The sequence below is a fragment of the Sus scrofa genome, chromosome X (genome assembly GCF_000003025.6).
Source record: "Sus scrofa isolate TJ Tabasco breed Duroc chromosome X, Sscrofa11.1, whole genome shotgun sequence".
Taxonomy (NCBI): domain Eukaryota; kingdom Metazoa; phylum Chordata; class Mammalia; order Artiodactyla; family Suidae; genus Sus; species Sus scrofa.
In genome coordinates, this window is record NC_010461.5 from 87974080 (window position 1) to 87987929 (window position 13850).

Sequence of the window (13850 nt, forward strand, 5' to 3'; positions counted from 1 at the left end):
GCTACATGCTACAGGATGGATGAACGTTAATGACACTGGGCTAAGTGAAATAAACCAGTTAGAACAGGACTAAATACTGTATGATTCCGCTTATACGAGGTTCCTAGAGTAGTCACCATCTTGGAGCCAAAAAGATGGAATGGTGGTTGCCAGTGACGTGGGGAGAGGGGAATGGGGTGCCAGTGTTTAACGGGTACAGAATTTCAGTTTGGGAGGATGTAAAAGTTCTGGAAATGGATGGTGGTGATGGTGGCACAGCAGCGTGAAGGTACTTAATGCTGCTGGACTGTAGGCTTCAAAATGATTAAAATGGTGACTTTTATGTTATATGCATTTCCCCACAATAAAATTAAAAGTCATGGAGTTCCCGTTGTCGTGCAGTGCGTTAAAGCACCAACTAATATCCATGAGGATGCGGGTTCGATCCCTGGCCTCGCTCAGTGGGATAAGGATCCAGCGTTGCTGTGAGCTGTGGTGTAGGCTGGCAGCTGTAGCTCCGATTGAACTCCTAGCTTGGGAACCTCCATATGCCTCGGGTGCAGCCCTAAAAAGCAAAAAGAGAAAGAAAAAAAAAAGAGAGAGCGCCAAGGGGACAACCCCATGTGACTAGGAACTGAAGTCCCCAGTGAGTTTGAGGACTACCCAGGAGGTCATAGACAGCAATGAGGAAGGACAAAGAGTGGTTGAGGCTGGTGGCAGGTGTGTTCCTCCAGGAAGCAGGGTGTTTGGCAGAAGGGAGGAGTGATGGCCTTGGCAAGCAAGGAGGCACCTGCACCCCAACCCCCTGCAAAGGTCCTGAAAGTCTTGAGATTTGAGAGGGGGAGAAGAAAATTGAGCTTCCACTCAAGAGAACTGGTGAGCAGAGTTCCCGTTGTGGCACAGTGGAAACAAATCTGACTAGGAACTATAAGGTTGCGGGTTCAATCCCTGGCCTCGCTCAGTGGGTTAAGGATCCAGCGTTGCCTTGAGCTGCAGCGTAGGTCGATGTCAAGGCTCAGATCCTGTGTTGCTGTGGCTGCGGTGTAGGCCAGCAGCTGTAGCTCCGATTAGACCCCTAGCCTTGGAACCTCCATATGTGTGGGTGCAGCCCTTTAAAAAAAAAAAAAGAGAAAGAGAAAGCGAGAGAGAACTGGTGAGCAAGTGCTGTCTTCCAGGAATAAACCAGGCATCCATTGAGGAAAGAAGGTGAAAGGGCGCTTTGAGAGAGTAAATTCAGGATGTAGAGGAGCTGGCTGTTGACTGAGGGTTCCAGAGGGCACAGCGGACGGCTTCGAAGGGAAGAGAAGTGGGGGACATCAGGGGATGGGCAGACCATTGCGGGGATGAGAGTCTGGGTTCAGACTCTGGGTGACCAGAGTTGAGAGGACTTCTCTCTGGGGGTGACTGAAGGGAACAGGCACGTGAGGCCTGCTGGGCTGAGTCTCCCAGAGAGGAGGGTGCACCTAGAGGCACATAGGGAGCCAGTTGTGCAGCAGGAGTCTCCAATTTGTCCCCTCTGCTGTGGTGGTCTTGGTTCACTGGCAGAGGACCAGTCAGTCTGCTGGACACCACCCCTCCTCCCGTCTACTCATTGTCTGCTCCTTAACCCTCACCTTCTTGGGCAAAAATCGGGTAGGAAAATTGGCTGTGGAGTTGCACCCACCGGGGGTGACAGTGTGGCTCCACCACAGTCTACAGGTGGATGTCCTAGAGCAAAGGTACTTAATCTCCCTTCCCAGATCGCAGTTGCCTTCTCTGTAAAATGGCAATAGTATCTCCTACTCGTGGGATTGTCGAGAGGCTGGAGTGTGGCAATCGATGCCTGGTACCTGGTTCCCCATGAGTCCTCAGTAAGTGGCAGCTGCTGGTCGCAGCACCGTCCCCTCTCAGCATCTTCCTCATCTTATTCCCAGATGTCGTGAGTCCTCAGGCTCTTCTCTTGCTGACCAACTCTTGAGTCAGGCTAAATCTTTCTCTCCTTTTCCCTAATGCAACCTGACCTGATTTCCTATCCTTTTTGAGCCCCCTCCCTGTTTTCCCCTGGGGTCAGTCTGATGCAGCCAGGGAGGCTTTTGTTTGCCTGACTTTATGTGTCTTTTCTCCAAGATAGAGCATTTGAGTCATTGTTTTTTGTTTCTGTTTTGGTTTTGGTTTGGTTTTTTTTTTTCTTTTTTTTCTTTTTTTTTTGCTTTTTAGGGCCACACATGTGGCATATGGAGGTTCCCAATCTAGGGGTCCAAGCGGAGCTACAGCTGCCATTGCTGTGGCCACAGCCACAGCCACATCAGATCTGAGCCGCGTCCGCAACCTGCACCACAGCTCACGGCCATGCCAGATCCTTAACCCACTGAGTGAGGCCAGAGATCGAACCTGCAACCTCATGGTTCCTAGTTGGATTTGTTTCTCCTGTGCCACGATGGGAATTCCTACATTATTTTAGATCTTGCACCTCCAAGTGTGGTCTGTGGACCAGCAGCCTGGGCACCACCCTGGAATTTGCTAAAATCTTAGACCCGATTCCAGACCCTCTGCATCAGAGTCAGTCTAGCGTGTTGCCCACGTGGTGCGAAGGCACGTTCAAGTCTGAGCAGCACTGCTGGAGTAAGGAGCAGCTAGCGGGACTGAGGGCTCTCTTACCAGAAGAAGGCTTTGTGTTCAAGCTCCTGACAAGAGGGCACCCAGAGCAGCTCCTTCAGAGTCCCGGGGAGGAGCTCCCATCCCTGCCACAAGGAGGACATGGCATCTCTGGGGGTCCCAGCTGCCAGGCAGGATCTCTGGAGTTTCCAGGAGAATCAGGCTCCTATGATTGGAATCAGAGTGCTAATTGGCCCCATGTGGCTCCATCTCCTGCCAGTTGGGAGGGGAGCGACAAGGCTCCCCCAGGAGCCAACCAAATGTAAAGAGAAAGGAGCCAAAGGGAAGGAGGGATGCCTCAGAGTTTCACTGTTTCCTTTCTCTCTTCCTGCCCAGGAGTGCAGGGGAGAGCGCAGCAGCTCAGAATCGATCCATCTTCTTCTCACTTCTCCTGTCCTTCAGCTGTCGTGCCTGGCGACAGTTGTCAGCCTGAGCTCCAGCCACCAGTCTGTCTTTGGACAGTGATGGGGGCATCAATTTAGCCCACAGAGGAACTGGAGTCAGGGTGTCCACAGGGAGCTGGGTTGAGACAGCTGCCTGGAAAACAAGGGGGCAGAGTGCGTGGCGGGGCCGCCCCTTAGAGGCAAGGAGTTGATGGGGGAAGAGCCTGGACTGTGTGAAGTGGGTGAAATTTATCTTCAGCTCCCATCCTCCAGCTCCCCCAGCCAGTCTGAATGATGCTCCCAGTAACATCGCCACCTCACCATCTCCGTGATACGTTTAACCTTCCGAAGTGTTTCCAGAACCATGATCTCATTTCATTTTCTCAACAACGATATGGAGTGAACGGGATCAGAGGCAGATGCGTTAAGATGTGGACCAGCCGACCCGACTCGGCTGGGATGGAGAGAGCTGCTGGCCACAGGGTTGGACCAACCCTGCCATGGACACTAAATAGCTAGAGGATCCAGGTCCCTGAGCAGCCGTAGATGGGGGCGCTGGGATCGTGGGCCCTGTCCGAGAAATTTGGCTCTGGCCGAGGCCCTCGCTGGCCTCCGCTTGGAGGCTGGGATGGAGGAGGAGCATAGAGCTAGCTTATTTGGCAGGACAGTTAGAGACTGTGAGGAGAGAATGGATGTGAAAGCACCTTTTCTTGGATGACGTAATGGGTGGAAAAATGAAAAGAACCACACGGCTAGAAGGTGTTATTTTCATGAGGCGGAAGAAAAATGGCTAGACCTTTCCCCAGGTCACTGACTAGAGAGGGCAAGCCTGGCGCAGGGTACCTGGATGCCTTTGGGGGCCTAGGGTAGGAACAGGACAGACTGAAAGCCTTATGTGCTTTGGGGCAAACAGAAGAAAATAGCAGATCCCGGAAGCAAAGCTGGGCAGGGGGGTGGGGGTGGGGGTGGGAAGAGGACCACAAGCTTTGGCTGCTTCATAATTTTGCTCAGCGTTGCCCTGTTTGAAGGCACCAGAAGCCAAACGTCGTTCAAAGTCAAAGTGTGTATTTCCCCCAGGAGGCCAGTCACGTGACCCGTGGCCAGCTGAGCTGTCATCTGTCACCACTGGCCTTCAGTGTCACTCCCTAGTCTCCAGGCACTTGGCAAATTTCAGAGGGGCTGAGCTGCCGACACAGAAAGATGCTGGGACGGCCCAGGCAGTGTGAAAAGAAGGCTGCTTGCCGAATTGGGGAAGGATGAAGTTAGGGACAGGTAGTCTGGCTCCATCAGGGACAACCCAGGGATGAATGGGCTCCAGTCACACCTGGAGACACGCTTGTGGCTGTGGGAGAAGGAGCTCGGTCCCCTGTGGGAAGATGGGGGGCACCCAGGGACAGAGCTTTAACTTCTCATCGCTCTTCCCATCACTGCCCTTTCCTGGCCTTGCAGCACAGCTCCCGCCTCCTCCAGGGAACCCTCTCCAGCCTCTCCCCTCACCCCCGCCCCCATTAGACTAGAAGATCTTTGAAGGCAGAGATCTATAACTTCTCTGGTGTACCCCCAAACTCAGACTGTCTGAGTAGGCACTCAATAAATACTTGTTGATGGATTCACATAGTCAAAACAGTAAAGCAGAAGACTCGGGTCACAAAAGGCTCTTGTTGGTTCCTCTGGCACCAGGAGGGTCTATTTTCATGACTCCTGGAGGGGCCTCAAGGCCCAGTGGAGACTGAAGTGTCCCCAGCTTGGGAAAAAGAAAAAGGCAGCAAAACCAAGGCTGCAGTGACCAGGGGGCCCCAAGCACAGGACAGTGTATCAAGCGTTTCCACAGGCGCCGGATCTTCCTTGCGATGTCCCTGCTCCACGCGCCACAGCCCGACAGGCTGTCATCGTCCAGGCTGCCCTGGCTGGTGCCCATGACGGAAATGAGCAAGATGAGGTCGGATGACGGCAGGTGCAGGGCTCCTTTTGGAAGCAGCCCAGGGGTGAGGCACGGCGGCAGCTACCACAAGACGTTCTCTGGCTCTCTTCAAGGCCAAAGCTCCTTGCCTGCCACCAGGCACAGAAATGAGAGAGGCGCCGGCCTGAGGCCACCCTCCCCGAGGCCCTGTCCTAGAAGGGTGCCTCTCCGGGACACCAGCCAGCCACGTTCCAGCTTCCAAGGGACTTTCTGTTGAAGAGTGACCATTTGCCTTACCCGTGTGGGAGGGCAGGAGCTGGTTTCTGGATTCATCTGCAGGAGACTTGGCCTCATCCCAGCAGCCCCTTCCATCTCCCTCAGGGGCGCCGGACCGGGCCCGAGCCAACCTGGGTGCAGCAGGAGCTAATGTGGTCAGATTCACATCAGCCAGAGTCTGTCTTCCTTCCTGAGTTCTTCAATGAGAGAGACAAGCCTCGGACCATGCATTTCTCTTTTCTACAATTACTCTAAATCTTCCCACCCTCCCCACCATCCGTAGTCCGAAAGCGCCTCTCTAATTACCCAATCTGTGTCCTGATAAACAACCTAATTGCTCACGACCGTTGGCTCCCGAGGAATTTGGTGTTCTTAGCTAGTCAGCAATCACTCTCCTTGTGTCAGACCCTCTCCCTGCTCTTACAAATCTTATTCTAGTTTGATTAATGAGCTCCTGGTCCTCCGTATCTCCTGCAGAACAGACCCGCCTGGAACCTTAATTTTTGAAAATGCAGACAGAGGCTAGGAAACGCAATACCATTTAGTGGCCAGAAAGCATCTGCCAAGTCAGAGTGCTCATGCTCTGGGTCTCTTGGCCCTGGTCCCCTCTCTTCCACCTCCACCTGCCCTATTCCATGTGCTCTGGCCATGTTTGCCTCCTTCCTCGTCTCTGCACCAGTTCCTTCACAAACCCAGCATTCCCAGGCCTTCACCCCTCTGGGCTCTTCATTCACAGGCTGCCCTAGAGCCATCCTTGCCTGCAGTGTGCCTCAGCCGGGCCCTTGCTGTAGACCCTTTGTGAAGTCCCAGTGTAACTGCAAAGCTTCTGTTAAATTAAGTTGTGGGCATCAGGAGCGCCATCTATAGTCTCTTCCAGGTATTAGCGCAGCGATTTCTCTTCTCCCAGCATGTCTGGGTTCAGGTCTACCTACTGGCAGCCATAGGAGGCAGCTCTCTCTTTTTTTCTTTTTTGCCCATGGAAGCCATTCTCTAGTTGTCCCATTAGTGGAAATAGGTTGGCATTATGCCCAGGTATCTTCCGTGATGGTCCTCCACATGAGCCCGTTTATTTACACACGGCATTTCGATAGTTTATTTTTATAGATAACCCAAAGGATATTAAGGAGTTCCCATTGTGGCTCAGAGGAAACGAATCTGACTAGAATCCACGAGGATGCAGGTTCGATCCCTGGCCTCGCCCAGGGGGTTAAGGATCCGGCGTTGCCGTGAGCTGTGGTGTAGGTTGCAGACATGGCACGGATCCTGCGTTGCTGTGGCTGTGGCATAAGCCAGCAGCTGTAGCTCCATTTTGTACCCTAGCCTGGGAACCTCCATACGCTGCAGGTGCGGCTCTTAAAAAAAAAAAAAGCCAAAAAAAGGATTTAAAATTACACAAGGACTTCATGAAGGTGTTCCACGTTCTGAAAAGACGACACGTTCTTTCTCCAATTAGCTGCCTGTTTCGTGGTCCCTTCCCTCGGGTTTTCATTTCTCTTCGGGAGTTAGTAGCCAGTTCAGAGGGTGCTACCAGTGAACCAGCCACATATTTGCCCTTAGGCTCCTTCGAGAGTCCCAGGATCTTGAGGAAAGGACCGATTCTAATGTCAGGCTCCACGACACCAGTTTCCTCTGTCGCCCCTGGCTCTGTAGACAAGTGGCTTCTCCTTTCTTGACTCTTCTTTCTCCAGTCTGAAATATAAGGCAGTCATCACCTCTGCGGGTGCCAGAGGAGGTAGGAAGCTATGTGCGTGAATTCCCGGGTGCCATGGCCAAGCACCACTATCGGTGTCCCCACCAGCTGCTTCTGAGGCTTAGAAGTTGCCTTTGCATCTTGTTTTGCTCCCATCTTCCCCTTCCCCCAGTCATGTGATGCAGGAAGAGAGCGCAAATGATATGGAATGTGAGCAGCTGCCAGCAGAGACGCTGCGACAAGTGACCATTCACCGGGACCCTATATATGGCTTTGGCTTCGTGGCCGGCAGTGAGAGGCCCGTGGTGGTGCGATCTGTGAGGCCAGGTAGGTGTCGCTCAGTGTCTCCTCCTGGCCCTGGCTCCTACCCCTCAACACTCACACATCTTCCCAAAGAGCAGAGCACCTGAGAATACCACGTGGCCAAGGAATTCAGAAAGAGCGGGTGAAGACTTGCCAGCCAATAACTGTGCGAGGGAGCTGGTCTTTTAGGACTTCTCCACGGCCACTGTTGAGGCTGCTTGGGCTCTAGACAGAGGCTGCGGTTGATGGTTTAGTACGGTCTGGGTCTTCATAAAACGTTCCTTTGCATAGAATCTTCATAGAGGAAGCATACTGCCTTGGATGAGCACTACCCATCCAGTTCGGTGCAACAAGTATTTATAGACTGCCTACTCTAAGCCCATCAGGGTTATAGGGAAGTACAAGACAGAGGTCCTGCTCCCAAGAATCTAGCCACCAGGCTGTGGAGACAGGTACATGCTTAAGAAACTGTTCATCCACCAAAGACTGGAATCAGGATACAGACCGCAGGTGGGAGAACGGGGCGAGGTGGCGGTGGGGGGAAGGAGAATGAATCTTTGAATGCCACAATGGTAAAAATAATGCCTACCATTGATGAAGCCCCTACTGTGTGCTTTACATCATCGGGTTCAGTGCTCACAGCCACGCCTGCAACTTAAGCAATAGCATTCTCATTTGACAGATGAGGAAACTGGGGCATAGAAATGATTTGTCCAGGGTCACTCGACCAGGAGGCGGCAGAGCTAAGATTTGCGCCTGAGCCTGTGGGATGCCACGCGGGGGAAGCAGGGCTTGGATGGGACCACTTGGGGTGGCCCAGGCAAGAGCCCCGCGGGCAGTGTGAAAGCGTGCCGTCCTGAATGAAACGGGAGAGGGCCTGAGCACTGTTTTGTTCCGAATCTTGCTAGGCATTGACAAAAAGACAGACGGAAAAGAACTCTATTCCTGACTTGCTGGGCCTGAGGCTTTAGATGTTTACAACAGCTTCTCGCTCAGTGAAGAGGAGCAGCCGGAGTACAAACTGGTCTAGCAGAAAGTTGATGAATTTGGCAATCCTCAAAGGAAAAGAGAAAGATTTTTTGTAAGCTCGCTCTTCAACTAGAGGGCATAAAGGAAAAAAAAAATTTTTTTTTCAGTATAGGAATTTGTGGCTGACCTAAGGCTCCCGAGTCGGTCATGCAGTTTGGTGAAAGGCTTTGGAGTCTCAGGTCCAAAATCACAGTTGTCCTGGGAAAGAGAAACCAGTTGAAACTTAGTAACAGACCACCAGGAGCCCCTGCTTTAGCTTCAGAGGAGACAGGATTCACAGGGTCGCTGCTGGTGGTGTGAAAATGAGGAAGAAGGGATTGGAGGAATGGAGAGAAGGAAAGCCACAGGCGAGAGCACCGGAGGGCGTGGGGCCAGCAGGCTGATCGCGGACCTGCCTCCAGCCCAGGTGGCTCCCACCTGCAGAGAACTTGTTTCTGAGACCCCAGGAAAAGATAAGATGCATCCTATAGAGGAACAGTTGTGGCTGAACAAGCCAACAAACCATTCCGTGAAAACAGTAGTAGACTGAGTAGACCACTGCCATCAGAAAGCCAGGACCTGTGATGGAGCTTGAGTTCCGGGAGGACCTCTTCCATTCAGAGGAAAGATGGATGGATGGATGGATGGATGGATGGATGGATGTAAAGGAAGGAAGGATGGATGGATGGATGGATGGATGGGAGGGAGGGAAATAGGTAGAACGGCCTCCACCTAAAAGACTGGCATTTCAGGAGGAAGTAGATGGGAGAAAGGAAATGACTTGAAGGAATTGCCCCTCGGAGGATACCATAACTACCCTTTACAGAATTCTTACCAATATCAATCAGTTGTTTTAAGTGCCATGCCTTCATCATCCCATTTATCCTCCCCACATTCTTATGATGTTATTTTCCCCATTTCATAGATGAGGACGGAGAAATTCAGAGAGACGAAATGTCTGGTCCAAGGTCCCACAGCTAGTGGATTGTAGATTCGAGTGTAGGGTTCAGGCTGGCTACAAAGATTGGACTCTTCACCACCATGTTCCCCATTTCTTTTCTTTTTTTTTTCTGTTTTTTTTTTAGGGCCGCACCTGTAGCATATGGAAGTTCCCAGGCTAGGTGTCAGATTGGAGCTACAGCTGCCACCTATACCATGGTTCACGGCAACACCAGATCCTTAACTCAGAGGGAGGCCAGGGATTGAACCTGCATCCTCGTGGATTCTAGCTGGGTTCATTACTGCTGAGCTACGATGGGAACTCCCTCCCATTTCTGAAGAGTCACTGGGCTATCGAGAGACTGGACCAAGTGGGTCCAGAGCCACCACCCTCAGCACACAGGCCCCACACTCCAGAGCCATTGATCTGTGCTCAAGTGACACGGTTGCCTTGTCGTTAACGTTGTAGGATTTGCACAGCACACTTAGGAGGAATAGTTGGGATCTGGCCCTTTCAAGTGCGTATAAACAAGCATCTGGGCTGGTTTGAGAGTGCAGCAGGTCATTCAGCATCTCTTTCGGCTTTGACTTAGGCTGGGTCGGATTGCTCATTCTAACTAAATCTCTGAAGCGCTTTGCTCCAAGAAGATCTTTGCTAAACCCCAGAGGCAGCACAGCCTGGGGCACCCCTCAACCCCACCGGGAAACTAAGGCCCTCAGACAGGTCTGCTTTTCTTTTTTGGCTTTTTCTAGGGCCATACCCGCGGCATATGGAGGTTCCCAGGCTAGGGGGTCTCATCGGAGCTGTAGCCACCGGCCTACACCACAGCCACAGCAACGTGGGATCCAAGCCACGTCTGCGACCCACACCACAGCTCACGGCAACGCTGGATTGTTAACCCCCTGAGCAAGGGCAGGGATCGAACCCTCAACCTCATGGTTCCTAGTCGGATTCGTTAACCACTGCGCCACAACGGGAACTCCAGACAGGTCTTCTTTCTAAACCTTGATGGTCAACGCAGGGAGGAGAGAAAGCAAATTTCTAGCTGCCCGGCTTTAGGGTCTGTGCCTCGTTCACCTCATTTCTCAGAGAAGAGCATGTCTCAGCGTTGAAAGAAGCTCTTCTAGTCCATTCCTCTGTCTCCAGGCAGGCTTTTGCCTGCATCCTTCCAGACCAGCGAGAATGAATCACGCTCGAGGAGGAAGATTCCTGGTCGTCCCCTCCTGTCACCTGTAGCACCTCCAGTGGTCTGGAAGGCCTTCCTTGTGCCCAAGCACGTCCCTCCTGGTGAAACGGAAGTCCCTGTTTCCCTTTAGGCCCTTAGCCAGGAAGCACTCCTTAGCCTTGTCTGGGCGCCAGGGCTGTGCTACCACCCGACTCCCAGCCAGAGGAGGGCCGCTCCATTCTCTTTCTCCAGTTCCCTGCCCTCGATCTATCCAGGCTCGAAGGGCAGCCCTACCATCCGCACCGTCTCAGCCCGCGCCGTCTCAGTCCTCAGCGCTCACATCTGCTTCTTCAGCTGCTGGCGACTCCCTCCTGCCCAGGCCTCGTGCTTTCCCGGCAGTGGCCCCAAGTCCTCACGCTTCTCTCCTCTCCTCTCCTCTGCAGGGGGCCCCTCTGAGGACAAGCTCCTGGCTGGTGACCAGATTGTGGCTATTAACGAGGAGAACGTGAGCGAAGCCCCCAGGGAGAGGTTCATAGAACTTATCAGGTAACAGGGAACTCGTGGGCCTGGGCAAGGGCTGGGTACTGCCCTCCCCATCCCTCCAGTGGCATCGCGATGGTGGCCACAGCCCTCCCTGGCCTCAAGAGAGGGGCCCTCCCAGAAAGGGCGGCCCTAGCCATACTCTGGCTTAGTCCAGTGATGTGTATAGACACAAAGAACAGCCAGAGCTCACCTCACCTCCCTCCCCAACTGCTCCCTCACCCCCTCACCCAAGCCCTGTGGTTTTTGACTTACTGTGCAGTGGGACAGACCAGGTGACCCATGAGGACCAAATAAGCCATTCAAAGGACATTCTGAGATAAGCACAATGTGAGCAAGTCGTAGTTCCCCCTCCCCCGCCAAAAAAAAAAAAAAAGAGGAAAATCTAGGGGTTCCTGTTGTGGCTCAGTGGGAACGAATCTGACTGGCATCCATGAGGACGCAGGTTTGATCCCTGGCCTCACTCAGTGGGTAAGGGATCCAGCATTGCCGTGAGCTGTGGTGTAGGTCACAGACATGGCTCAGATCCTGCGTTGCTGTGGCTGTGGGGCAGGCCAGCAGCTGTAGCTCCTATTAAGACTCCTAGCCTGGGAACCTCCATATACCGAGGGTGTGGCCCTAAAAACACAAAAAGAAAAAAGAAAATCCAAATCCCTGGCCAACCTAGTCCTGGGTTGAGGAAGGCAAGCTGCCATAGTGAAATTTGCTTACGGTATGTGCGACCCCTTAGTGGCCTCCCCCATGGTGGCAGGTAAGACAGTGAAAGGAGTTTTAGGAGAACTGCCACCATCTGTCCCTGGGAGTAACCACGCTGACTTTCCCCCTCCCTATCTCTGTACACACCATGCCACCACATACCACACACACACACACCATGCATACCGTATACACACGCAAAACATACCACCACATACCACATACACACATCATTCATACTGTGTACACACAAAAAACATGCCACGATATGCCACCCACACCCACACCCCCACACCATGCATTCCTTATACACACAAAAAACATGCCAGCACATACCACACACACACACACACCATGCATACTGCATGCCACACACATCCCCTTGCACACGACATACACACACCAAACATGCTACCGCATCACCTCCACACATACCATGTGACCACATACCACACACATACACACACCGTGCATGCCATATACACACACGAAACATGCCATCACACACCACATGTGCACCATACACACCACATACCACACACACACACCATGCCCTACAAACATGCCCACACCCACATGTGTCACGTGCTCACACACACACATACACATACCATATACACTCCCCCCCCATCCCACACTCCCACCACATGTACACACATACACCACCCACCCGTCCCTTGCTCAGACTTGATGATAAGGAATGAGACGATAGAGGTGACGGCTCTAAACTCCATGGACGGACCTCGGTTTGGGAGACCCTGGCTCTCTTCCCCTCGGGTGGAACCAAGTGCTCATTCTCGGACTCTCTCTCGCTCTGCTGGGTGGTGTCTGCGCCATCGCTGCCTCCGTCTCCTTCAACCCCACCTCGGTTTGGAATGTTTTCATCCTACTTGTCTTGCTTGTTCTCCGAAAGCTCACCTGCCTCCAGAGCCCCTCCCTCACCTTCAAAGGCAGACTTAACGCCCTGTGGTCCAAGCGGCACCCCCTCGCCAGCTCTGGAGGGGGTGGCAATGCTCCCCCACCCCTGAAGTCCAGAGTAGATCTTCCGCGACATGCTCCCCTTCAGCTCAGTATCCTGGCATGTGTCCCGTCCCTAGTGACCTTGAGTTTGTCTCTTCTCCACATTCCATTCGCCATCCCCACTCCCTACCCTGCACCCCTCCCACGCCACCACTACACCAATAAAGGGGTGAGTTCTTTCAACCCCATCAGGGCATGTTGGGGTTCTTTCAGCCTGGCCCCTCAGAAGTCTCTGCTGCTAGTGGATATCTTTGTACCCCAGAACAACGTAGCCCAATTTTGTGAGGGAGTCTGGAGCACCTTCGGGGTCACGATAGAGCTCACTCATGTGATACCCTCAGGGGCTAGCAGATCACTCATTCATTCAGTGAATATGTATTATATCGAGTGTCCTCTGTGCATCAGGCATTGTTCTAGGCACTGAATATACAGCAGTGAATAAGACAGACGAAAATCCTTGCCCAGTGGCGTTTCCATTTCCAGTGAAAGGAGATGCACTGTCAGCAGTAAACCTGATAAATGAGTCATCGTACAGTATATGAGAAGCTCATGAATGGTACGGAAGAAGAGAAAGGGGATCAGGGAGTTCCCGTTGTGGCTCAGGGGTAATGAACCTGACTGGTATCCATGAGGATGTGGGTTCCATCCCTGGCTCTGCGCAGTGGGTTAAGGATAACACCATGAGCTGTGGTGTAGGTCGCAGATGCGGCTCGGATCTGGCATCGCTGTGGCTGGGGCATAGGCCGGCAGCCGTGGCTCCCATTTGACCCCCTAGCCTGGGAACCTCCATATGCTGCAGGTACAGCCCTATAAAGACCAGAAAAAAAAAAAGAAAGAAAGAAAAAGAAAGGAGATCAGGTTAAAGAGGGTTAGGAATGCCCGGCACAGGGGTCCAGCGTGCAACTCATAGTAGCACGGCCAGTGTCGGCCTCCATGTGAAGGTAGCATTTGAGGAGAAAGACTGCAAGGAAATGAGAGCGTCAGAGATGGAAGAAGGGCCCGTGTAAAGGCAGAGCGTGTCAGGCGTGATTGGGGAACAGAGGAGAAGCCAGCGTGTGGAGCGGGGTGAGGGAGGGAAGAGTCGCAGCTACTCTAAGGACGTCGGCTTTGTTCTCCATGAACCCGGGAGAGGTGGCAGGGGCTGGAGCACAGGAATCACATCATCTGATTTCCTCCAGGCCCCTGCCTTGTTCCAGAAACAGCATTTTCCATGGTGTTTTTCCCTAGCACACAAGTCCCGCCTTCTCCAGGGAGCTTCCCAGAGACTCCTCCCTGGATGCTGCCTCACAGAAGATAGGAAATGCTCCAGGTCCTTG

The 13850-nt window shown here is 52.9% G+C and overlaps 1 protein-coding gene across 3 annotated transcripts in view; it reads left to right on the forward strand.

Annotated features, from left to right (window-relative positions):
• Positions 6556-13850, forward strand: part of FRMPD3 (FERM and PDZ domain containing 3) — a 72436-nt gene continuing 65141 nt past the window's right edge. For 2 of the 3 annotated variants that reach the window (XM_021080188.1, XM_021080190.1), the window contains exons 1-2: positions 6556-7189; positions 10722-10824. In XM_021080188.1, coding sequence (XP_020935847.1) covers positions 7042-7189; positions 10722-10824 — 251 coding nt within the window. In that variant the 5' untranslated portion in view covers positions 6556-7041. Of the gene's footprint in view, positions 7190-10719; positions 10825-13850 lie in introns of those variants that run through there. The other variant, XM_021080189.1, reaches the window with a different exon arrangement.